The sequence below is a fragment of the Choristoneura fumiferana genome, chromosome 29 (assembly GCF_025370935.1).
Source record: "Choristoneura fumiferana chromosome 29, NRCan_CFum_1, whole genome shotgun sequence".
Lineage (NCBI taxonomy): Eukaryota > Metazoa > Arthropoda > Insecta > Lepidoptera > Tortricidae > Choristoneura > Choristoneura fumiferana.
Window position 1 is genome coordinate 12,285,975 of NC_133500.1, and position 27,605 is coordinate 12,313,579.

The 27,605-nt window shown below is 44.3% G+C and overlaps 1 protein-coding gene across 1 annotated transcript in view; it reads left to right on the forward strand.

The window, feature by feature from the left end:
• The window catches only part of tei (irregular chiasm C-roughest protein teiresias), an 86,648-nt gene extending 59,459 nt beyond the window's left edge, over positions 1–27,189 (forward strand). The window contains 19 exon segments of the mRNA XM_074109521.1: positions 8,401–8,501; positions 9,285–9,542; positions 10,115–10,315; positions 11,202–11,303; positions 11,375–11,423; positions 11,791–11,955; positions 14,809–14,919; positions 15,375–15,476; positions 16,313–16,513; positions 16,929–17,070; positions 17,845–17,993; positions 18,503–18,640; positions 19,428–19,473; positions 19,533–19,576; positions 19,812–19,922; positions 20,842–20,870; positions 20,873–20,906; positions 20,909–21,030; positions 22,447–27,189. Of these exon segments, the coding sequence (XP_073965622.1) occupies positions 8,401–8,501; positions 9,285–9,542; positions 10,115–10,315; positions 11,202–11,303; positions 11,375–11,423; positions 11,791–11,955; positions 14,809–14,919; positions 15,375–15,476; positions 16,313–16,513; positions 16,929–17,070; positions 17,845–17,993; positions 18,503–18,640; positions 19,428–19,473; positions 19,533–19,576; positions 19,812–19,922; positions 20,842–20,870; positions 20,873–20,906; positions 20,909–21,030; positions 22,447–22,635 (2,294 nt within the window). The 3' untranslated portion in view covers positions 22,636–27,189.
• Positions 27,190–27,605: the final 416 nt, after the last annotated feature.

Genomic DNA, 27,605 nt, shown 5'->3' on the forward strand with positions numbered 1-27,605 from the left:
TCGCGAACATGACCTGAATGTTCTGCCAAAATAATTGAATGGATTAATTTTAACAACACACATTAGTGGCGGCTGGATTTCAGCAAAATTCAGTGAACATTACGAAGTCTATATTTATTAATCTCTCCTAGGCTAGGACGAGAAATATTGCACAGGTTTTTTAGCCAAGTACTTTAATATCAGACTAAATTTATCATTGTAATTTTGAGTACTTAATTATATTAAAAGTTTGCTTATGCGGCAATTGCTTATGTTTTTTGGAATACTTTTTTAATAATAGAGCAGTAACTGAACTGTAAAAATATAGTCGCACATTTTTGCGCCCAGTACTAGAAATGAAATATTTTCTTTATTTTAAAAACAATACGGTATGATTTTTCTTTATTCATATTTTTAGGATGAAATTGGACGGAAAATATTTCATGGAGCGACCGTGGTCGTGACCTAAGATTCAAGTTATTTCGACAGAAGAATTATGAGTTTCGAACCTGTTACGAGATCATTGGTTGTGCTTTAATCGTTACAAAATCATCTTACTCGCAGCACACATCTGTTGCCATGCCAAGTACAACAACGATAATAATTAATTGCCTTGAATACACATGGCTTCCTTACGCTTCTCTTGGTCACCTTTTTCACAGATTTTCTAATGAAACTGACGCCGGTTTGTTCGAGTCAAACCTTGCAAGTTAATTTTGACCCACTGCCAGTGGTCGGATTGAGTTAAAATTTTCTATACATACGTTAGTTGGAAAATAATGCAAGCACAGTAACAAAAAGTACAGTCAGCAAAAAAAGCTTAAGATTGGTTTTAGTCTTTTTGTATTTTTATTTCAACTCCATATTTGTTACTTTTACGGTCATCCCGTGAAATTCAACGAAAATACAAACTGAAACATGGATGCACAGAAAAAACCCAGAAAAAGAGACCAGCGCTGGGAATAGAACCCAGGTCCTCAGCATTCCGTGCTGTGTGCTAATACCCTTACACCACCAATAGACAGGAGTCTCAACACAAATTTCTCCCACGTACCACACATTTCAGCCTTCTTTTTTCCTTTCTTAGCCACTTAAGCAGCGACACTAGCGACATCGAAAAAAAAACAGGCGAAGCGAAGCGAAGCGAAAAAAAATCAGGCTTAAAATGTGTGGTGCATATGGGAGAAATTTGTGTCTAGACTCCTGTCGAGTGGTGGTGTAGGGGTATAGCACGCAGCACGGAATGCTGAGGACCTGGGTTCGATTTCCAGCGCTGGTCTCTTTTTCTGGGTTTTTTCTGTGCATCCATGTTTCAGTTTGTATTATCGTAAAAAAAAGCTTGTAATAAAATTTTTACTTTTAACAGAAACTTATTTAACTAACATACAATACACGCAGCTCTCTAGAGTTGCTTATAACATTATTTGCCTCGGAAGATAAAATTCCCCGTCCTATTGTATGATTTCAAAACCGAGCCTTGCTTGAACATCACACGGTATAATTTGCAACACTCTGAGACACCGCCAGTTCTGGTAAATATTTCTCTTTTGGGGGAATTTTTGTGATCGTCAGTTGTCGCACTTCGTTAGGGATCCATCTGCTGTCATGCAAATGAGGCCCCGTGCTCGGCCGACTGGGATCTTAAAGAAAGAAAGGAACCTTCTGCCGTGGGGATAAAGATTACTGATGATTTGGGTCCCACTGAGGTCTGAGATTAAGGCTTTGTGGAATCAGTGTGCGGCGCGGCCGGCATACCGAGCGGTGTTTGTTGGGAAGATTTAGACGTAACAAAAGAATTTATACAACAGGCAAGAATGCATGGTATTGAAAATATGTACCTATTCATCTTAAGTACATCTAGATGTTGGGCATAAGCCTCTCCCATTATAATTGTTGCCAAGTTTCAATTCATAATGGACCCCCCATCATCCCTTCCCCCCACCTGCGACGTGCCGCGACTGCCGCATGACGCATTACGGCACCCGCTAGTTATTAAATTAATCATTCATAAGATATTCTACGAAACTGCAGGTCAGCACGTTTTGGCTCTGAACCACACGGTTTTGTCATACGATAGAGTTTAGTGATTCTACATAGATATATGTGTTGCTGAAATTATTTGAGGATGAGCGCCTCAGCAATGTTAGACGTAAAACGTCAATTACGTAAACAAATACTCAAATCCTCCCACACGCGTACAACACATACAACTCAGCTGGTCCACTGTATTGTCCCGCTTGTAGGAGTCGCCTATAAGTTTTTGGTAAAAAAAACATTTTTAATACAAGTTTTTATATCGTGAATAATACCATTTTTGACGAGCTACCGTAGCCTAGAATGATCGACATGATCGTGTAAAATGTTCGTGCTATTTTTGAATCTGTTCATTGTTCTGTACGGCTAGTTTATTCATTTAGGTTGGCTGTCGGCCTCCGTTTAGGAGCAGATATTTTAATACCCCATGTCTGTCTTTGCGGAGCACGGACTCTCATGCAGAAGAAGTGCCGGTCGTCTGTCTCGCCACGCCTGCCTTAATGATTTAATCCGCCGGGCTCTTTCCAGCATAAACGTTCCTTCTATATTGGAACCTCCCGGGCTTGCCCGTAATGATGGAAAGAGACCCGACGGATTAACCCTTATTCCCTGGCAAATGGGTCGGCCACTTATTTGGAATGCCATTTGTGTGGATACCCTCGCACCGTCCCATTTAGCCTCTTCATCTATCAAGGCGGGCGGAGCAGCAGCGCAGGCTGAGACACCAAAACGCCGCAAATATACCTACAGGGCTCTCTAAAGAGTACATATTTGCGGCTTTTGCTGTTGAAACTTTGGGTCCATGGAGTTCGGACGCTCACAAACTTTTTGGTCAAATAAAAAAATATATTCGAAATTACCAATGACCATAGGGCTGGTGCATTTCTCGCCCAACGTATTGGAATCACGATCCAGCGCGGAAATGCAGCCAGCCTTATGGGCACTCTTCCTCAGGGACAAGACTTGGGGGAATTGTATACATAGGTAAGTTATTTTTAGGATAGTTTAGTATAAGTATTATACTACAATTGTACCTTTTTATGGTGCGTTTGTTTAAATAAAATTTATATTTGGTTTAAAAACGGCGAGGAAGTCGGAACGTGCAAGGTCATTCAGATAGGGGACGCCCTTAAGTTTATCTGATCAGCACCTTTATTCATTCTCTGAATCGCTGTCATAAATTAAATGCAAGTCTGAATATTGTTACACGTCCCTTCAGAAACTAACTTTATCCGTTACAGCCGTCCGTCCCGGTTATCTTGCCGCCGTTCCGGTCTCGGAATGCTCATTATTTGTAAATAAACCGCAACGATACATTATTCATAAACGAACCATTTCTTCATCCTAGTCTTTGCGGCATGGTTATAAGGGTGAGAACTGTCTGTATAGCTGTGCTACTGCTGACGGGTGCTGATGTCTTATATAAATAAGAGATAGACGATTACCTAGCGTCATCAAATAGCACTTAATATTTCATGCCGCGCGCCGGCAGCGTCTGATAACAGGTATTGTGCCCTGCACAATGAGTTACGAATGAGAATATAATGATATAATATCGCGCTAATTTCTAATGAAACGTTTGTAATACTTTATGAAAGGGCCTCGCCTGTTCCTGAGTAGCTCTAGCGTGTTGTGGAACGAAATGTTATTGTACGTGGCTTGAATTATAATTGAAATACAAAATATTCAAAGTAATGGAATAAGATCCAGTAAATGGGTGGGGACTAAAAAGTTGGACTACGTTAAATCGTAGTTAACCATTCAAATTAACTGACTGGAAGAAGTTCCGTTGTGGCTCGAATACCTATTAACCATGCAATTGCATCGATGGAAAAAACTTTCATAATAAATTTAAATACTAGGTAGCATTTTTTTTTCTTTTACATTTACATGTACTGTGGCCATGATAACGTGGGTTATACAGCCAACTAATATTTGAGTCTAGTAACTATTTTTGTGGGCTCAGCGATATGCTGAGCCGGACCTTTTATTTATGTATTTTTGTGCCACTGCTGTTATAAATAAATTATTTTCTTTATTTTTTTCTTTCATTAAAGAGGCAAACTTTTCGAATTCAACTCGATTTGTCTTTTAGACATTATATAACATTACATAAGTTCGGTTGTTGTTACTTTTTTAAAATCCTTCCTACATGTTTTTACTGCAGACGCCATATTCAAATATTATACAGGTGATACATCCAAATAGGGAGAAGTCAGAAACTATGAGAGATAGCGAAATCTGTTTTAGGGGGTTCCTAACCCTGGTGTCGATTTTAGATATAATAAAAATGGTTTTATTTTATATCGTTCATACTTAACCGAGAATCAAACAAACGCCCTTAGGGTTGATCTCAGAATAGATCTTGTCTGCAGAATCATCCTACAGATCCACATTAACAAAACATCTGTAAAAGCAATTTAAAATACCCAAGCAAACCATAAAAGTCAAAATTATGTAAATCCTCATTTAAAAGCGCGTCGTCCACCGGCTACTCTAGATGTTCTCGCCATCGCGGACTCCCTGCAAAAAGCTTCGCGTGAAGTAATTAGCCTCCTGCAGAGTGTCCGAAGACGACTTGCAGACGACAGTCCTTTAAATAATCTCGAGCAAACGTTTCACACGTTTCGGGTAAAATATGCGTTTTTTGTCACAGTTTTGTTCTGTTGGCGTTTTGTCTCTGATTGCCGGCTCTTCGGAATATAAATGGTTACGATGATTACAAGAGACAATTGTTATTATTTTGCCGCCAAAATATCCAATTTTTCCTGTACTAATATGTAGAGTAGGAAATGCCCATGGTAGGTACACATCTTTAAAATAATTCAACGTAGGTAAAAATCATTAATGTTTGCGTTCCATCTCTTTCTAGGACAACTAAATTTGCTATGGAATTTCTATGGTATATGGCGCTATACGTTATGTCGGATCTCTCTGTCTAATTGACAATTTAAAACTCCAATATCTAAGATATAAAAGAAACTTTATTTGAAATTACTCGATGCAATTTAAAACGTCAAGCGATCAACATTTTTGAGAGGTTAGTTATACCTAGTGCCATCCACGAAGACGCGTGATTTTGTCAAAATTACACGTTAAATATGACATTGTGATAAGAACCACGGCACGCGTCATAGTGAATGAATCTACCTATAGAGTCCCGATGGTCCACTTAGTAGGATACTTAGCAGCGTTTAACCAGATGTAAAACATCTTGTATTGTATTGTACATAAAAACACATGAAAATAACAGAACACAGGATAATAAGATGTACAAACGTTGAACGATTGACAGGATATCAGACACAAGAGTAGACACTACAAGTACAATGAAAAGGTAAAAGAACACATCTTTTACTTTTAGAAAAAAATAAATGGAATGAAAAAGCCAGGATTTTTAACTTGCAAATTAATCTAGGCTTTTGAATTTCAAGTGCTAGGGGCCAAGAAGTTTGCAGGAAAATGGAATGTTGTAACGAGTTAAGACAGATGAAGACGCAGCCGCTTCAAACGATTTGACGGGAATTACGGTTATAATTAGCGTCTCTTTGTTACGAGTCGCGGCAGTTGTTGGAGCGTGGCTTAATTAATATCATTGTCGGACGTTTTTATTATCTGTGTAATTTTACTTTGACGAATAAAGTCAAAGTCAAAGGGCAAGTCGTAAACCCTACTAAGTAATATCAAAAATGCGAAAGTTAGTAAGCATGTGTTTGTCTCCTTCAATCTAAAACAACTTGACCGGTTTGGATGAAATTTGGTATGTAGAGTAGATAACTGGACATCTGGAATAATACATAAGCTATTATTTATTCTGGAATTCTAACGGGATAGGGATAAATTCGAGAACTCATAACAGCTAAGCTTAGAGTCATAACACAACACTAAATAAATATCATGGACAACTGACCAACTGACCTTAAAAATTTAATTGAAAAATTCAAAATCAATGAGAACACGTAATTTTTGGGAATTCCCATGAGAGTTTACTAAATCCCGGAGTTTCAATTCGAAGCCACGGACAAGGTCATAACTGAATCCCACTCCAGATCCGGACGGACCTAGCCCTCGCTCCACCCACCTGTAATCCTTTTACCTCATTCTGCTACTCGAGTTAGCACAAAAGGCCCATTTCGTATAACAGGTCTATTGGAAGTTCCGCTTAACATTTTCACTTAGCACCTGCAAGCGGCCCGGCCGGGGCCGCGAGCCCCAGCTAATGACCCCCTGGACTTTATTCTTCACTTTATTGAAATTTCTCTAACTTTTCACGGCCGAGTTAAATTCTTTAGACGCTTGTTGTTGATCGCCGACGAATTCTATCTCCATCTTAACAAGAAACTAAATTAATTAGAACGAAATATAATTAAATTAATTAAGTAATTTGTTTTACTGCTGCTTCTTTCGTTAATTAACATATTCAACGCGGATTAGGCCGAATATTATTTATAACAGACCTTTTTCTTCAGCAACGGCGCTTGCAAAGTGGAGTACCTTAGTTAATTAATCATCAGAACATTTTTATTTATTACATTTATCCTCGAAAGCACTTTTGCAAACAACTTTTATGCTTAGTTGCTTTACTTACGTCGCATAAAATTGATGTATGAATTAATGAGATTAAAATGGTGACTGGTCAAATAACTTTGCTACAGTCAGGAGTACAGACAGCTACGACATAATGTATTTCCATTGGGGAAAATGGATCTCAATCGAAATACAACTTATACAACGGCACGCGAATTGTCAATCAAATTATTGTATTAAATGAGTGACATTTTCATATCCATTAGTATGGGAGTTCATTATTCGCGCGGATCTCCTTTTTTACTTTGTCGTTTTAACACATTTGTATTTGTATGGTGTTAAGTAAAAATGTGTTGGCCGTCTCAAGCAGAGGATCGTGGGTTCAAACCGCGGCTCGCACTTTTGAGTTTTTCGAAATTCATGTGCGGAATTACATTTGAAATTTACCTCGAGCTTTACGGTGAAGGAAAACATCGTGAGGAAACCTGCACAACAAACGTGCGAAGCAATTCAACGGTGTGTGTGAAGTTCCCAATCCGCAGTGGGCCCGCGTGGGTACTACTGCCCAAGCCCTCTCAGTGCCCTGCAGTGGGACGTATATAGGCTGGGATGGATGGATGATGGATAGTGTTAAGTACGTTGCTGTAAAACGATAAATTACAAAAGTATGTATAGCTAATTTTGATGCTGACCGTACTGTAGCCAATTAAGAGAGCAGGATATACGATATTTTTCAATAAAATACAATAAAAAACCACTATGAGACTACATCTGCAAATGGAAATTGCTTCCATGAGACAAAGTACAAAGATCAGCATAATATTCTAATGCGGAATTACTTGTTTATGACACATAAACTACTACTGCGCGACTACAATACAATACAATTACTCTTTATTGTACACCAGAAATAGTAAGCGATACAGAAAATAGATACACAGGGAGAAAATTACAAGGTTAGCAATAGGCGGACTTATCGCTTAAGAGCGATCTCTTCCAGGCAACTTTTATTACTACTTCGCCTAGTGTAATTTTAATCACGCATCGCCTACTAAAGGTCTCCCCACACCTATCGACGAAGACAAGGTCAGGGTTAAGTATAAGCTTTACTGAAAAATCTGATATGACTTCGCGGCTCTAAATTCAAGTTTAAGATTATTACATTTTTTCTTCAAGTAGATAGTATTTAAACTTGTAGATTTTTACCTAATTCATCAGTCTGTATAAGTATTTTGTTACTCTGTCTCCGACATAGTTTGACTTGAACTATCTAATCTAATCGCTTCAGGTGTAATTTAGAAGTTAAAGATCGAGCAAATACTTTCAAATAATCATCGCTACACTAGCGTCTGTTTGCCGTAACTTCGTCTTACTCCGAGGCTCCCCCTTGTTTATCGCCACCCCCTATTTACATAATTTCAGCTGCTTTTGTTGATTCTCCTAAACTTTAAATACCCGAAGTAATTGATTGGGAAGATGGCGCTTTGATAACTTGGCAGTTCCCGTCGGAATGCGGGTCTGAGAAATGATATTTGGAAATAGAAAGTTTCTAAGTGCATTACTTTGTTTAAAAGTCAAGTCTGCCTGTTCATAATTTTTAAAGTAAAGCCAAGAGAGGAAACCAAATGAAGCTTTAGCAGGCCTCCAACCGGTGGATGTCCATCATCATCATCAGTCTACAGCAGTCCACTGCTGGACGTAGGCTTCTTCCATGGCGCGCCACAACACTCTGTCTTTAGCCCCTCGCATCCATCCGCCACCAGCGACCCTCTTAAAGTCGTCCATCCGAGGGATGATGCTACATGAACTTTGATTTTCGAATTTTGTAGCCTCATTGTATTGACTCCCCCCTTCCCGCAGTCCCCGCTGTCCTGGCGTGGTCGAGCTCGGAGCGCGCGCCGGCGCCCGCGCAGCTCGACGCGGATCTCGTGCGCGACGCACCGCTCTACCCCCCGCTGCAGGTAATAATAATACGTTTAATTAAATAACTGAGATTCGTACAATAATAAATCAGTTGACAAGATAAGAATCGATCAATGATTGTTCTATTGCAGCTCTCTACTACTCCAATAAAAACTGGGTTAGTAAACTACAGCCTACTACTACAAGGCTACTAACCTTGTGATTTGAAATTTGGCCTCTCAAGACGAGGGTCCCAAGTCTCTCAAGTAGAAAAAGTAGTCTCTTCAAAACTTGATTCCTGCACCTCAGTTTTTTGCTGAAACTGTGCACGAAATCAAACTAGGACTATGAATTTTTCAGTGAAAGAACACGTTGTGAGGAATTTAACGTTCATCTATGAAGCAATTCAGTGTTGTTTGTGCAGTTACTGATCCATATTGGATCCACGTATAACGGTATAAGCTCTTTCATTCTGAGAGGAGAGCTCGGTCTATAGCCGTTCTAGCCCGAGCCTACGATTCTGGGCTTGAGAGGCCAGGTCAAACTGCTGAGCTAGCAACTATTTACACAGGTAAAGGGAAAAGGTATGATGGAGATACAATTAACAGGTACATCAGGAGAGATAAATGTTCTATTACAGCTCTCTACCATTCTAATAGAAACTTGGTTTTAAATTACTTATCAAAATTTCAGTGATGTTGAAAAAGCTTGTAGTTCTTCTAAACAGTTCAGATACAACATATCATTCAAGAAAAAATAACGACCTTATCTAGACAATCTAAGAACCTCTATCGATATTTATAAAAATCAACAATAATATTGTTAAATTTATTCTTACACAGCATGCTTCCCCCGAATATGAAGATTTGCCTGATGACTCCGAGACTAGCATCGAGGAAAGTAGCATCCTCGTCACTCCCGACCTGTCAGTGGGAGAGAAAAAAGACACTAGTGACATAGGGGACATAGACGCCATTGGTGACATCGATAACATTAGCGACGTGAACAACAACGTACAAGAGGAGAATGAGACTACCGAGGACGATGAGGGAGACAGGAGAAAGAGAAGCAGCGGTGCAGATTGGGATAAAGGATCCAAGGTCAGAATAGTGATTTATTTTCAAGTAAAATTTTTTTTTCTAATTTAAATAATTTTCCACTTGTATCGTATTAGTAATCAGTAGCCTTAGGCTGCATGTCCATGTGCGAAGATGTGTTACGAGGAATGTGTTTGTCATGAACCAATGGAAAAATTTTCATTTACCTAACCTCGTTCAACACATCTCTAGATAGATAGATAGATAGAAACTTTAATCTTCATAACAAAATAACATAACATATCTAGTGGAAACAGCGGAGGGAAGAAAAGTAAACGAAGCGTTTCTTTTGGTTAATGCATCCTCCCTCGCACATCTCTGGCAGAAACACAGGCTTGACATGTTTTAAATTATAGTACTGGTTTATTTTACTCCATGTATGTACACAGTCGAGAAAACTGAATCAAGTACCAGAGTGGCATATTTCTACACTCAATTCCGCTATAATTTCTGTGGCAAATGTATGAGATGTCAACATGACATTAGTAGCACAAAGGTTCCATCCTGGTTCATGATTCCGTTTCCTCGACTGTATATTGACGCGTCCGCGCGATTTGTTTTTCCGTTGACATCAGACGGGATCCCGTCGCGTGCAGACGGCGGACACGATCCTGAACATCCGCGGCGCGCTGCGGGACGCCATCGGCGACGCGGGCGCCGCGCCCGGCCCGCGCGCGTCCTCGCGCGTCGACGCGTTCGTGATCCGTCCCGCCGCGCCCGCGCCGCCGCCGCCGCCGCCGCGCGCAGAGCCGCGCGCGCAACCCAATACCAGCCAAGTAACTTCTTCTTCTTGTGGTGCCTTTTGCTTTTATGTAAGAGGGTGCAAACGAGTATGGGGTCACCTGATGGAATGCAATTACCGCCGTCCACAGACACATGCAACACGAGGGTATCATAGGCCTTTTGAGCGATTGATAAATTTGTTTTTAAAAATCTCAAAGTTGTATCACTCCGGGAATGATGTCCGCGATACGCTGTAGCTGGTTCCATAATTTAGTCGTGCTTTGGGAAAAAAAATCAGCTTACAGTGGACTGGTGAGGATGAAATGATTAATGGCGTGAAGTCCGGTAATGAAACCTTTCGAGTACGCGTTAAATAGGGAATGTAGAAAGATGCTACGTCCCTCCGTAAAACCAGCCACTCCATCTACTGAAGGTTGGCTGGCCATCAATATATCCTTCGCGAGGTAGAACAAATTCGCACAAAGCCGTTTCTCTCGTCCTTAGGTACATATTATCCGAACAAGTAAGGAGTGAAATGCTCTGTCAGCTTCTGTGTTCCCTGATCGCTACAATCTGGCCGTTTATTAATCTAGTCGTAGGTTGAATGGGCATTTATTATTAGGCAAGTGTGATTTTTAGTCCAAATCTTTGCGTACCATCAGGCATGAACGGCACTGGACGGCACTGGAACGGGACTGTTTCCCTGGGCCCTATACCATGAAGTGCAAAATTCGTACTTCGCCGTCCCGCTGATTCTAATAATTATTTAATACGAGAATGAGAGTGGACGGTACGATACGAATTTCAATTTTCGAATTCCGTAGTAGCCCCCCAGTCCGCTCTCGAATACTTGTCAACCAAGAGTTTTTCTTACTTCAAATCAAAGCGTTACTAACTAAGTTTACCCGAAAGCACTATGTGATGTGAGCTTTCCCGCAGGCTCCGGAGCACCGCGAGCTGCTGGTGCGGGCTCACTCCCTGGCGCGGCTGCCCTGCGACCTCCGCAACGCCACGCAGCTGCGCTGGTACAAGGACAGCGAGGTGCGACCACACTCATCATCACACCAGCCCTACACGTAGACATAATCCCCATAGTCCTCTTATTGCTTCAGTTGGAAGCAGCCTGCATCTACCGGGAATCCGCAGCTTTCACCAGATCGGGTCATTATTCGGCCGTTTATTTTATTACTCGTAGCCCCGACGCAAAAAGAGGGCGCTTGACGATCCACGGTGTCCATTCGAGAACTTTTTGACCCTAACGGTCATCTGTTCTCTGTGCTATATGGCCTGCTTATTGCCACTTCAACGAGCATCAGTCGTGTTTTCAAAGATACTTAGGTTATAGAACTGTGCTGTGGGCACTTTAAATATGACTGAACGACTGTCTAAAATTGGTAAATTTAAAGTAAACACATACAGGACGGCAGCGGTTCGGGAGCGGGTCAGGTCAGCAGTGTGACGGGCCTATTTACGTGACTGTGTAGGTAACCTAAAAAAATGACATCTTGGGTGTGCGTGGTGCCGTCAGGTGTGCCGCAGCGGCGGCGCGCCGCGGCGGAGGCCATGTGGGTGGAGGAGGGCGGCGGCGCGGTGATCGCGCGCGCCACGCGCGGGACGCGGCGCTCTGGCGGTGCGCCCCGTCGGCCCACAGGCGCGCTCGTCGCCGGGAAACCCACGCGACTGCTCGTCTACGGTAAGACAGTTTGGAAAATTATAAATACTGAAACCGGTCGACGTAAGAACGCGGAGTCCTCTATATCATTAAAGATTAACAACGTATTAGAAACGGACGCGGTTAAAGTAGCTAACGAGTTTAATACCTACTTCTCTAAAATCCCCATCGAAACGACAAAATGTCTCGCGTCTTCCTCAAAGTTAGCTGAATCGCTCTTAAAACAAAATGTATCTATTCCAAACTTAAATAATTTTAAATTCACGCATGTCTCTCCCTGTGACATCATTAAGACTTTTAGATTGTTGAAAGTAAAAAAAACGGAAGACTTGTGGGGCGTCTCAGTTAAGGTTCTACATTCCATTAGATGTCGTTGCTCCAACTTTAGCATTTATATTTAATAGCTGTATAGATGAAGGCGAATTTGATGAAATATAGTAAAGTAGTTCCTATTTTTAAATCAGGTGATAAAGATAATCCCTCTGATTATCGTCCTGTGTCCATCCTATCAGCGTTTAGCAAAATATTCGAAAAAATAATGCTGACGCAAATGATCTCGCATTTTAATACCCATAAAATCATGCATCCACAGCAGTTCGGATTCACAAAAGGCAGGTCTACTACAGACGCGGGTCATAGTTTAGTTAAATTCATATTGCAAGCTTGGGAGGAATCACATGACGCTATAGGTGTATTCTGCGACCTTTCGAAAGCTTTTGATTGTGTGGATCATGATACTTAATTTGTAAGTTAAATTTTTATGGCATTCGTGGCCTCGCTTTAGAACTCATTAAATCTTACCTCACACAAAGAAAGCAAAAGGTAGCGATTAACGGACCGGTATCGGAGGGATCTGTGGCCGACTCCCAAAGTGCCTCAAGGATCCATTCTTGCCCCATTCCTGTATCTATTTATGTAAATGACCTTACTTATAATATGGTAAGCCAAAAGTCGGGTATAGTTATGTTGCTGACGACACGTCTTTACTGTTCAAGGTTAGTAGAAAAGATACCGACTTCATTGAGCCCAATGAAACCCTGTCCGTGATATCCGCATGGTTTGCTGCCAATTAATTTGTTACTAAATCCTAAGAAAACTAAATGTATTAAATTCTCGTTGATAATTCATCTAGCTCGATTCAGTTTCTAATATAAAGTTAAATGGGTCAAACTATTGAATTTGTAAAATCAACAGTATTTTTAGGAATAACGCTCGATTCTAAACTACAGTGGGACCTCACGTCACAGCAATCGCGGTAGTAATTGAGCTCTGCTGCTTTTGCAGTTTGGAAAATACGGCAGCTAAACCGATGTGGCGACGGCACGGTTGGTGTATTTTGCTTACTTTAATAGCATATTTCGTACGGCCTTATTTTATGGGGATCTGCTGCAGACATTGAGTCAATTTTTATCTTACAAAAGGAGCAATTAGAGCAATTTATAATTTGAAGACGCGCTGAATCTTTAAGATCTTTTTTAAGGAAACAGATATCCTAACCCTGCCGTCGCTTTATGTTTTGAAATAATCATGTATGTTAGGAAGAACATATGTGATTTTCCCACTAACGTCGATAAGCCAAAAGCTACTAGAAACACAGGGGAAGCTTAAAGTTCCATCTTACAGACTGGCTAAAACCAAAAAGTCTTTTCTGGGAAATTGCATACGTTTTATAATAAAATTCCAAAAAATATTATAAATGAACGGATACAAAATTCAGATCTATTGTCAAGAAGACATTAATATCAAAGGCGTATTATAAAGTTAATGATTATATCATGGACAGGGATATTTGGAAATAATTCCGATCCGCATTAGCGATCCCTTCAAATAGCGAACCTACTGTGTTAAAAATAAAGTTGTGTTAAATACTTGTGATGTTAAATATCATTTAATAATATTGTAAATCATCTGTTAAAAAATATATATTTATACCTCGTTGAGTTTCTTTGCCGGATTCTTCTCAGCAGAGGTTTTCCGAACCGGTGGTAGATTTTTTTTTGACATTCATAAGTGCTTGTTATAGCCTAAATTGAATAAAGATATTTTGACTTTGACTTTGACTTTGACTTTGAAGAGTGAGGCAGGACGCGAAAGGGCGTTATTCCATTGGCTGTCGAGTCCCGCCGGCGAAGTCGCCGTCACCGGGATAGTATAGCTTCCCACTTGGTGCCGACCCGGTACTGAAGTCCGTGTCAGTACTGTACCACTCACCGGGCGTAAACCGGCATCGACATTGGCGCAGTGGAAAACCGTATCGGTCCCCGGCCCGCTAATGGTAAAACGCCCATCCGCCTGACTATTAAGAGAATGAACCCTCGACATTGGTGGAATCATCGATAAATTGAGGAAGATTTTTTTCTTTGAAAAATTAAAAGCAATTACTTTATGATGATAACCTTATTACAGTTGTGTACCAGTATATGCAGCAACAACTACAAAGTAATGATTTCTGCAAAGTAACGCCTGATTTAATAAATTAGGTCTTATTTCACCACTCCCTGTACCGTTTAAAGGATTTTCAAAGACTTTGCTAAATGATGCGTTAGTGAAGCTTTAAGGTCACACCTTTTTAGAGCCACCCAGCACGCGACGCGAACCGCCTTTCCACGAGCGGTTAGCATCCTTTAAAATGGATGTGTATGGGTATGCGCTCACTACATCAACTCCGTAGTGTCAGTGGATCGCCTTAGGTTGCGTTCAGACACGGCAGAAATCGCGCGGTTTTAGCACACCGTCACGCGAGGTCCACTCGTAGACCACTTGTTGACAGCGGTGCTGGGATGCCGGGTGGCTCCAACGAGCTGTGACCTGCAATGTGTCAGCAGGGTGTGGTGTGGGCTAGTGTGTGTGACGTGTGCGTGTGCGTGTGCGCAGAGCCGGTGCGGTCGCTGTACCTGGCGGTGGACGGGCGGCGGCTGGACGCCGGCAACACGTGGGTGCCCGTGAGGGACAAGACCGTGCTCGAGGTGCGCTGCGTCGCTGAAGGTACGACAACATCTCATCATCATCGTCGTCAGTTCCTGACTTAAACTATAACTGATAGAATAATTTATTTTATAGGTAATGTAGAAGCCATGGTGGCCTTGGTTTGACCTATCGTCTCTCAAGCAGAAGTTCGTGGGTTCAAACCCCGACCCCTACCCGCACCTCTAAGTTTTTAGGAATTCATGTGCGAAATTACATTTGAAATTTACCACGAGTTTTACGGTGAAGGAAAATATATATATACAATACAATAACTCTTAGTAAAAAGTATACAAATCACAGGTATTGTAAATTTTCCAAGGTAAGCAATAGGCGGCCTTGTTGCTTAAGAGCAGTATGAATCTTTATTGTAAAAACCTATATAACTCAATATAAAAATAGAATGAGAAGTAATTGTTTCCACCGTGAACATTTTCCGTAGCATTGGTCCAATAGCAGCGTTTGTATTGTGTCAGGCGGCGTGCCGGCGCCGGCGCTGTCGTGGCGGCTGCTGGCGCTGGAGCCGGCGCTCGACCACCGCCCCTACCTGCGCACGCAGCCCGCCAACCACTCACGAGGTAACCACTGACTACGGCTTCCGAGAACGAGAGAGATTATTCGCGGTGGTTCCTTTGGCTCCGCATTTGAAGGAACTATTGAGTTTGTTTCTTCACCAGAGATGGAGAACTGCATTAATTTTTTCGTCCTTGGCCCTTTGCAAGAACTGAAGATGCTACAATAACAAAATATATGCAGTTCTTCCTTCATCTCTTATATGAAGGAACTAGTGGGAAAAAAACGCAATAGTTCGAAGGAATCACCGCGAATAATCCAGAAATAATGGAAAATAATCATTATGATGTTATGGATCGCGAACGAGAACCAACCGGTCCACGCGGCTTGACGTGTCCAAGCAAGCAAGCATGTTATCTGATGGGAATTGGTCGCCATCGCCTATGAATACCAACAACTTATGGGTTGCATTGAGTAAGCAACAGGTTAGGGAGCCTAGTCCTAGCGTGCCAACAGCGCAGTTGGTAGGCAGGTAACGACAATGCTGCCAGTCTGAGTAGTGCTGGTAGCGCGCTGCTGCACAGCAAACTACCAACTGCCCTGGAATGGTGAAATGCACGCCAATGGCAACAACCCCAGAAGAGTCGCTGATCTGTTGCCGATCTTTTATTGAAAGCCCCGATGTCATTTTCTGGAAGGACTGCTGACTGAAGTTGATTCCACAATCTCACTGTACGTGGCAGAATGTGCCGAAGGATCATTTTTACTATGGTAAATCGCCATTTTATCTAATTGGTGACGGTAGTATTTAACATACATTGACCCTTACGTTGGTAAAAAATTATCTTAGTCGTGCACTCGCACACAGTGAGTGTCTGACCATGTTTGTGTTTCCCGGCAGAGGGCGTGACGTGGTCTCTAGCGTCAGTAACAGCCGCGCGGGAGCTGCATAATGCGAGTCTGCAGTGCGAGGCGCGCCAGCGGCGACCCCCCGCGACCCCCGACACCCCCGCGACCCATGTGACCCCCGGAACCCCCGCGGAGGACACTGAGCCCACACCGCCTGACGTGCACACTACCAAGCTCGAGATACATGTTACCTGTGAGTCTGTAGGAATTCACTAGGGCATTAAGAATATGCCCATTCATTAATTTACTTCCCAAAACTTGAAACTGATTCTTTTCCTTAGGTTTTTCAGAAATATACATTAAAATTAACGACAGGTAGACTGACTAGCGGATCGCGGATCGACAAGCGCCGCGTAAGACGTCGTCCACCAGCGAGATGGACGGATGACCGGGTTAAGGCCGCGGGTTTCAGGTGGATGCAGACCGCTTCCAACCGAAACAACTGGAAGTTTATGGGGGAGGCCGATGTCCAACAGTGGACGACTTACGGCTGAGACGATGATGATTAAACTGACTAGCCAGAACAGTGATTGTGATAATCCTCAGACTCGTGAGATGACAAGGATTCTACCCAGAACTGTTAGCCGATACTCTTATCGTGTGTTTAGATCCACCGTCGTTCGTGATCTCCCGCTGGCCGGGCTTCGGCGTGGCGCTGCGGGCGGGCGGCGCGGCGGCGCTGCGCTGTGACGTGGACGCCAACCCGCCCGCGCGCGCCTGGTGGCGCCGGGACGACGCGCCGCCAGACAGGTCAGTGCCTCGGGGCAGTACGCAGGTAGCTGCTGGGGACAAAGGTTCTCGTGTGACGACCACAAACGGAAGATATGGCGTTGACGTCATTCACTAGGTGAATGTAGGTGGCGAGTTCTAGCTGATCGGGGACAATCTGGCGGGCTTGATCTCGCCGCGTTTAAGGAAGGCCCTGAATACTAGCCCCTGGCCCTAGGGCCACCTGACTCCGTAAGCGTAGTAAGAGTCATCAAACACAGCTGTGTTTGATGACCTGCCCATCCCAATGCCCTTAATGGCAACTCTCTCCATAGTCTCTAACAAGGATAGTGTAATATTTTTTTTGACATTTGCCTGCATTTGAATTTTTATTTATTTTTTCAAATCAATCAATTATATTTGAAATTCTGAACTTCAATATTGGCTTAATATATCCAGTCACTAGACTCAACACTGAATCTTTTGGAGAAAATTATTTTAATTTCCACTAAAAACAGCTAAGGACCATGTTGACAGACAAGAATTTTGTTTAAAATGCCACATCTAAGTAGTTAGAATGCCAGATACAGACACACGAACATCCTACTTGCACGTTCTGCCGTGCGTCTCCAGTGTGCCTCCTATAGGTGGTGTGGAGCGAGATTTGTACTGTATGGACACCTCCAATATATTATGCGCACCTCCAATAAGCGAAGTGGAGTGAAACTCGCACCCCCTCTGGGCGGTGAGCTTCTACCGTATAGATCTCTTATCTCTTTCCGACGCCTTGCTTGATCGTCTTCCCTCTCCCTCCAGCGCACCCCCGCTGGGCGGCGCGGAGCGGGGCTCGTCGGCGTCGCTCCGCTGGGGCACGTTGTCGGCGGCGCACGGCGGCTGGTACCGCTGCCGCGCCTCGTGGCTCGACCAGGAGTACTCCTCCATCGGGTACTACCTCAACGTGCTCTGTGAGTAACCTGTATTGTAAATACCATTTAAATCCCTTCCTTCATAGTGCAGCTTGTGGGGAAAATGTACTAAAAAGACTCTAAATGCCTTGCGGGTCCAATAAAAAAATGGATTCAGGATGCTGGTGGAATGCATCGGAAATGTTTACGGAGGCGAGAATTGATAGTTTTGGTGAGATTCTTCGCAAGAAGAATACCTCCCTGATGTGTCGGGTGCGCGGCAGTCCCAAAAGCCTCTTGTAGCTAATTTGGGTTGACCCTGCGATGCGTCAATCCAAATTACTGCGATGACTTGGCACTGGAACTACTGGAACTCAGTATATATGGAGTCTAAGGGCCGCATTTATGCATTGGTATAATGCTAGTGTTAATAATATGTCTAATAAACTTACTTATGTAATTAGTAACTGACACAGCCATTTAAAGTTTAAATTTTAAACTAACGGAATATGGACTTGGTGTGAAATAAAGAAATAATTAGTTATTTGGTTATATTCCTGCCCCATCAGCTGCCGATGAGACGTCATCAGCGTCGTCAGGGGCTTCTGACACTGAAGCGGAGGAAGAGGACGAGGAGGGGGAGGAAGTGGACCATCAGAAGGTCGACGTGCCGCTCGGAGGGAGCGTGCAGCTGCACTGCCCCAAGGGTGAGTCGCGAGCGCACGACCAACACGAGACACGAGACACGAGACCAACATGACAGAATGAAGATTAACGTTATCTCCAGCTGTTTTGGACGATATTTACTTTATTGACCGACAGAAATGGATAACCCTATCCACATGCCCCCATATTATTGATTTCGAGCACCATGGCCACTACACTAGACACACACTACTCTACACTACTATAGCTACTTCTGCTGTTAGTTGTTCATTTATCTGGCATTTTGTGTGGCAGAAAATTATCCGTGTGCAATGGATCGTGGCCTATCTTGGTGACTACAGACTCATTAAACTGAAATCTGATAAATAGTATTTAATTCTCAATAAAAATGCTCTTTGGAAAGAGGTACAGTTAACAATCTATGTATATAACAGTGGAAAGCAGGTAGCTACGGGTGAGTAGAAGATGCTGGCATAATAGAACACACAGTCTGTGTATGTTACACAGATGCTGTTAACTAAATCAATGGTAAATTGTTTACTTTAGTAAGCTGAAGTATTGGTGTGTTGGTGGAGTCGCATGCACCATGCATGAATGACTTTTTCTCGTATACGACTTTCAAAGTTTTACTGCTTTCGGTAGATCCCCCGCTGCTACATAGCTACCTACTACATCTCCAAAACTCTCTTTTTTTTCACGCCAGCGTGAAACTGCTGTCTGTTCTCTCATGGACCCTTGGGGGTCCACCTGGAGCACTTCGGGAACATCTGGTGTACAGAAGCAGTGAGCTGAAGTATTGGTGTGTTGGTAACGTGAGTTCGGTTGCAGGCAGCGTGGGGTGCTGGTGGCGGCGCGTGCTCGGCAACGCGTCGGACGGCGCGGGCGGCGGCGGCGGGGGGCGGGGGCGGGGGCGGGCGGGGTGGGCGGGGGCGGCGGCTGGGCGCCCGCCGGCTCGCACCACGCGCACGGCGTGCTCGGTCAGTGCACAACACTATATCTTATTTTAGTAATTATACAGGTTGTCACGTGAGTACTACGAAAAGCTTAAACCTTATTTAAAAAAATACCAAAATAATCCTGAACTATTGTGTTATTATACACGCCAAAAAGAAATAGATCGATTGGTAACATCCTCACTTTTTATCACGCCTCCTTCTCACTCCGACCCGATCACCAATGAACTGTTCCGTTAACCCGTGCGTGTGGCGGCAGGCATCAAGGAGGCGCTGTACCAGGAGGGCGGCGAGTACCGCTGCGTGGGCGCGCGCGGCGCTGACATGGCGCGCCTCCGGGAGCTCAAGAGAGTCACGCTGCGGGTCACCGGTCAGTACACACACGTTATTAGCGGGGAAGCATTGTAACATTTACTGAATTCTCACTCTGACTTTGCCAAAACTCACTTAAGCTGGCCACATAAATACCGATAATGTTCTGATTACTTGTTCTGCTTATAATAGGAAACAGTTTCATCATAACACAGAATGTTCTGATCGGCGATACTGTAAATTACTTGCCACATTTTGTGTCGCATTCTAGCCTTCAGGTTTCAGTTATTTTCTGAGGTATTTTAGGTAGAACAGAACAGAATCGGTAGGTTTTAAATTGTGTGAGAGCATTGTCATTTGATACTCGTCTGTTCTGTTGGAAAGTGTTGAGACTTGTTTGTTGTTGGTTATGTTACTTGCATTGTTGTGCATCGAGTAAGTAACAGGGTATACTATGGGCCTGGGGCGCTAACTAGCAGACGCCTACCTTCAATTGAAAATACAAACTGAAATATAGATGCACAGAAAAACCAGAAAAATAAGACCATCACTGGGAATCGAACCCAGGTCCTCGGTATTCCGTACCGCGTGCTATAACGCTACACCACTGATGGTCAACGGTACAGACACGAATTTCCCCTATGCACCTCATATCTCAGCTTGTTTATTTCTTATTTCAGCCACTTAAGCAGTGACGCTAGTGACATCTATATCGTAGCCCTCATCGAGAAACTTTTTTCCAAAAAACCAATCTTAATTTGATTGCTTAGTAACGACATCTCTTGTCCGGGTGAGCGGTTAGTTCCAATGGAGTGCCAAAAAAAGTTTCTCGATGAGGGCTACGGTATAGATGTCGCTAGCGTCACTGCTTAAGTGGCTAAAATAAGAAACAAACAAGCTGAGATATGAGGTGCATAGGGGAAATTCGTGTTTGTACGACCGACCGACTCTGTTCTGATTCGGTTATACATGCGCAGGCGGCGCGACGGCGCGCTTCGTGTCAGCCGCACTGCGGCGGCGGGCGGCTGGCGGCTGGAGTGCGGCCGTGCGGCCGCGCGCTGCGCGTGTTGTGGCTGCTAAGGGGACGCGCGCTGCCCGCCGCGCTCGCGCCCGACCACAGCCCGCACTGCTGGCGCGCCGTGCTGCTGCTGGCCGAGCCCGACGAGGTCAGTGCCCCCCACAGCCCGCACTGCTGGCGCGCCGTGCTGCTGCTGGCCGAGCCCGACGAGGTCAGTGCCCCCCACAGCCCGCACTGCTGGCGCGCCGTGCTGCTGCTGGCCGAGCCCGACGAGGTCAGTGCCCCCCACAGCCCGCACTGCTGGCGCGCCGTGCTGCTGCTGGCCGAGCCCGACGAGGTCAGTGCCCCCCACAGCCCGCACTGCTGGCGCGCCGTGCTGCTGCTGGCCGAGCCCGACGAGGTCAGTGCCCCCCACAGCCCGCACTGCTGGCGCGCCGTGCTGCTGCTGGCCGAGCCCGACGAGGTCAGTGCCCCCACAGCCCGCACTGCTGGCGCGCCGTGCTGCTGCTGGCCGAGCCCGACGAGGTCAGTGCCCCCACAGCCCGCACTGCTGGCGCGCCGTGCTGCTGCTGGCCGAGCCCGACGAGGTCAGTGCCCCCACAGCCCGCACTGCTGGCGCGCCGTGCTGCTGCTGGCCGAGCCCGACGAGGTCAGTGCCCCCCACAGCCCGCACTGCTGGCGCGCCGTGCTGCTGCTGGCCGAGCCCGACGAGGTCAGTGCCCCCCACAGCCCGCACTCCTGGCCGAGCCCGACGAGGTCAGTGCCCCCCACAGCCCGCACTGCTGCTGGCCGAGCCCGACGAGGTCAGTGCCCCCCACAGCCCGCACTGCTGGCGCGCCGTGCTGCTGCTGGCCGAGCCCGACGAGGTCAGTGCCCCCCACAGCCCGCACTCCTGGCCGAGCCCGGCGAGGTCAGTGCCCCCCACAGCCCGCACTCCTGGCCGAGCCCGGCGAGGTCAGTGCCCCCCACAGCCCACACTGGTGGCCGACCCACTAGGTCAATGGGCCACTTAGGCCACAGTGCGTGACGCGTGAAAGCTACGGAATCACTATTGTGAGTCAATCTCATCATCGTCAGCTTGGAGCAATCCACTGCTGGAAATAGCCGCTCCTAAGGTAACGTACTTTAGTTAAACCTGATTTTTTCGTGAATTGTTGCACAGATTTCCACTTCATCTGTTCGAAAGGTGTTTCCCGACAAACCAATCCGTCCAGCAATTTGCTAATCAGCTGCTGAACGGATTCTTCAAGGTTTCAGTCTGCCACAAAATTTACATTGTTTAAATTACTCTCAGTCCTGTCATGACAGTTTCAGCAGCGTGAGTATAAGTAGCAGGGTACTATTGCTGCTCCTCTTCACTGTTGCTTCAGCTCAACCTGAATTATACGTAAATTTTTATACATAGTGATAAAAAGCTTTGCTTAAATTTTAGACGATGTAAAAATTACCCGCGAGTTTGTTACATTGCGGTGCCGAAAGGCTATGAGTTTACAAGTAACTGACCGTTGACGACAATGTACCTCAACTCGCGGGATCCCACATGTAAACAAGGTTGTCCCCGCAGGTGTGGTGCGTGGCGGGCGGCGCGGGGGGCGGCGCGGTGGCGGTGTTCCCGCCGCGCGCGCCGGCGCCCGCGCGCCACACGGTGCGCGCGCTGCACGGGGGCGCCGCGCTCCCTCTGCCGGGGGGCCTCGCCACGCTCGCTCTCGCCACCCTCGCCACCCTCGCCAGCCTCGCCGGCCGAGCCGACTGAATCTGCCCTAAGATCAGCGCGCAGTGAAGTGGTTAACTGAAACTAGTGCAGTGATCGGGATGTGTCGAGACGGAAATATCTCACCGTCCCTACCGTGTGAAGTGCTCGAAAGTTGCGCGGCGCTGCTGGCTGAGAAACGTAGTTTGGAGCTGAGAAGATTCCGGAAAGTTTTGCTCTGCTGTAACCTAGTTAGTGATCACGGACGAGTATCGATTTTGAAGTAGTGCCAATGTTCGACGAGAGGAAAGAAAACTGCAGACCGGAGCGCCCTGCGCGTGAATGGACTCGATCGACTTAAAGTTCCGATACCAAAGCAATACAGAATACTCAGTGGAAAGATTGAACTAGTGGGTAAGACTGCGCAAGTATTGCGGACAAATTGTTGTAGACTTAAAAAGTTTATTGTACTCTTCGGCTCGCTAGCCCCGTCTTGCTCGCGCCGGCTGTCCCTCTCGTAGTTCGCGTCTAGGGCTCCGCCCGCTATCGTACGGGACTCGTCCCTTAATTTAGTCTTCGTAGGATCTATATGTAATAACTTCGTTATACTTAGCTATCTCTATACGCCGGTACGTTTCGTTAAGCCCCGACCCTTCCCTCTCTGTGACGAAATCTTTTCTAACTCTAAGCTTTCTTTACAATCGGATATTTTAAAACAGGAAGACGATGTGCCAAATTGTTGATATTTTAAATAGATTTTTCATATGGATTAATGTGGAAGTTAATTTAGTGGTAATTTGTAATCGTGGTGGAAGTAATGCAATGTGAACACCAATCGAAGTGGAAATTAGAATTTATTGTAAGTTGGAGCAAGCGGTGTGCTGGGCGGTGCGAAGGTCGGGGCCGCTTCAGAGGCCGTATTGTCTAACGCACGGGCGTCTGTGATCGCATTCAGCGTCTCTTTCTACCCTCATGTGACAGTGTGACAGAGAGAAGTGGTGAAAACGATTGTGACTCCGAGTGTGTTAGACAATACGGTCTTGGGTCAGGCCACAATTAGCCAGACCAGGACAGAGACCCCGCCAGGCCCGCACGGGCCGCGCTGCCTGAGGGTGACCGCGCGAGCACACCGCTATATATTTTATATAGATGTCAGATTCGTAAAAATTAACGTTTAAATACATTATGTATCATAGCTGAATCTAAATCATGTAAATTTCGATGTCAATTTTAGCGCCCGTGTAGTCCGGGCAGTTTTGTATGGACAAATGTTTGCTACAACAGTTTTTGCAATCTAAAAAACTAGTGTAAATGTGGACAGGATTGGATTTTTATCGAATGTTTGGTGTTATACGTAGTCATCGTTAGGTTTCCGGGTTGTTTTGGCTGCTGCCTAGCGGGCGCAGGCGGCGGGAGGACGCCGCTGTCTCCCTCGCACTTATTAGTTTAGTTGTAGGCGGTAGTGAGATGTATTTTTGTACCATTAAGCGATTCGCCGTCAATTGTACGATGATTTGAGCAAATTATATGAAATAATGAACATCATTTCGTTGAGTACCTGATTGTGGAAAACGTACTGTTCCGTCCATCGGAGTTCGAAGTAGAATAAGAGCTACGTAGAGCCTTCCTCTTTCTGCCCGCGGCCCCCCCCCGCTCCGGCGACAAACAGCGCTGCACACCAACCACAGGTTACAAAGTTACTATGTATCTATATAACATACACACACATATATACCGCGCTTGACAGGCGCTATATTTACCTGCCAGCCGGCTTTGCCTGTCATGTTAGATCCTTAATTGCGCCACAATAAGGTGGACTTTGCGAATACATCAGTGAATCGATGAAACGGATTTAAAAAGCTAAAACATTGTGCTCTCGATAAATCTTGACATGATTAAGTAGTTTGATTAGTAAAGTTTGCGTTACAATTGTTACTAACATAGGTATAAGATCTGTAACTATTATTAGTCATGTTATCATGGACTAAGTGATTGTCTGAATAAAGAGTTTAATTATTATTATTATTGTATTGTTTCGCATAGGTATATTTTAAAAATGGCTGTCTATGAAAGTAGTAGTTGCACCTGTCAGAATGGTGAAATAGGGCCCTGGGAGTTGACCGCTGAATTGGCAACTCGTTATGAGTACTACTTTATTAAGTTTCTGTCATCTTTTGTGACAGATATTTTGCGATGGCTGTATTCGTTGTGACCCAACGGTTTCACCGTGACCTTGTCGCACCTCTGAGTTTTTCGTAATTTACGTTCAAATTGCATTTGGAATCTACCATGAGCTTTACGACTGAACTTCAATCACAGCCTGTTACTAAGATAACAGGAACTTAAAAGAGGTGAAACATGCCCTCAGCGTGTTAGTCTGTTTGTCGCCAACGGGTAGTTGCTAGCGTCGCGAGCCCTTCGTACCGCCCTCCCCCCCGCCGCCCGCCCCCTCAGACTCAGACAATCGATACGCCTCTATATAACGTTACACGAGCTAGGGATGCTCTAGTAAATACGACTCGATAGGATATGTTTTTGTTGCTTTCAATTTAGTAACAAAACTTGATGATACTAGGCACCTGAGTTGCACGTGTTTATGGAACCAACTAAATGATACTTCACTAAAATATTACTGTTTTTTTTAATGCGATAGTGAGAAAATGAATAAGCGGATCACACACCAGATGGAAAGCGATTACCCCCGTCTATGGACAACCATATATTTAATGGGATTACTGATACGTTGTCAGCCATTTTAGGAAAGGGTGAGCTCGTCTTGTTGGAGCTTTTTAAGTTCTATAAGACACGTCATGAAATATCTGCAGCTGATATTAATTTAGTGTTGTTATCATTTTATTGTCTCAATTAAAAAACATGGAACGTAGTATTCATGTTGCGTAGTAAAAAAACAATGCTCGGCGGATCTGAAATCTTTTTCGCTTCAAAGAAAATTTTCGTTTTTGCTGAGCGAACTGACTGCCGCTGAAAACAAAAAATAATAATAATCTCACCCCTACCCTATCTCACCTGATGTAAAGTGCAGATGAGGGCAAAAGTGTATCTCACTGGTTCAGATTCTTGAAACAGGGATTGCACGAATGAAAAACTATCAACACATTCGACGATCAGCGACTGCTGTATCTAGCCCCGTGCCATAACTGGCACGCGCGCCACTCGTTCCCCATCCTCGCCAAGGCAACGATGTTTCCGATAATTCCCAGTAAGAAACCGAATATCCCGAACAAATCTCAAATAACGCCGCTAGCCCTGGCCCTATACTACGAAGTGGTAAATTCGAACTTTGTATCTTGCCGTCCCGCTGACGCTAATATTATTGAATACGAGAGTGAGAGGGACGACACGATACGAACTTCGATTTTTCATACGGCTGCTGTAGCCAACATACGAAAACGGATCCCCAATGTGTGTATAATTTAATATCCATGTACTCGTAGACATTCTAAGAAATCCAATAGGTATCGAGATTAATTCAGTCTTCGTACCAAATTTCAATATTGAAATTATCTGTTATGTTAAATTCTCGTGTCTGTGTTAGCAAATATATTTGCGAGGAGCCAGTGCGAAGTTTCTTTTTCTACTTCCTGCCAACAAGCAGCAGTCAAGGTGTATCTTGGTTCCCTTTATAAAACTAACCTAACCTTTAAGGCTGTACAGGGCAGTCCTGAAATATATCTTGAATAGATCAGTTTCAGAAAAAAACATCCATAAGGAACGGTTGGAAATAAATCCCTTAGAAAAATATTTTCGGGGAAAAACTAGGATCCCATGCGTCCTACTTAACACCTGGTGAAATTAGTAGTAACAACGTGTCTATTAATGTAAACCACTTGTTCGTGGTTCAAACTATTTCATTAAAAAAATACGTCCATTTACTAAGCTTCTGTCATCGAACTGTTCGTATTCAAAGTGTTATGATTGTTTGTTTACGCGACCAAGACATTTCTGTATCCAAAGTAAACCTCAGTTGTAGCAAAGTCTATTTTTACTTATAGTGCCAATCGACCGATTAAGTGCTTTGCCATTTTGTGAAGCTCTATTTCGACCTGCATGAAAAATCATGCAAAACCACTGAGTTTGCAGTGGTTAATAGATGGTCGCAATGTAATGCAACTTGCACGATTTGTCTTGCAGATCTAAAGTGGGCTTTATGACAGTTCCTAGGTACATCAGAATAAAAAAAACAAATAAGTTGTTTGTTACAATAACTTTTAAGTGAAATGTTCTTTGATGAAACATTGAACCTTAGGGTTGTAGTTGCATTTTTGGTCGTCTTTATACTGTGTTAAAAAAATCGGAACTCGGGGAGTTTTAGTGTGAACAATTCGATGCGCATGTTGGTTTAAACTTAACTTAGGGTTCAAGAGTCTGGGCGCAGCCACGTCAAGTTAAGTTAACTTAGCGACAGCGTCCATTATATACTATAACAGTCGCGTGTCGGTGCCAACCTAACTTAAATAGATCATAATATATATTTACATTATTAACTAATATACATTTTATCGTTTACTTTGATATTGAATGTACAGAATCCATATATTCATCACCATGTTTATGGAGCCTCGTATACCGAATAAACGACATGAAAAAACATACAAAGAGTTTTCTTTTCATTATTCCACTTGACTTTATTCAGTAAATTTCAATAAGCCCGGGTTCCGGGAAAGGGATCCGGCACAAAGATTACACAGGATTTTCCTTATTAAGTCCACTTTTAATAAAATTAATCCCGGAGCGAGGATCGGGGCGACATCACACACTTTTTGTGCCCGAGTGCGCGACGCGCCGGGATCGGTCGAGGACGAACACCGACATACATAACGGTCTCTACACATTTGGATGAAGATGATGAATAGTTTGCACATCGCGTGTACTTAGCAAAGACCCATTCTCCAGTTCCAAATGTTGGCTTTAGCAACACCGTGTCACAGGATGACCGTAATAGAACGGGATGGTTGGTTAAGAAACGTGCCTGTGGGCATAGTCTCATACTTTTCAATACAAAGAATATAATT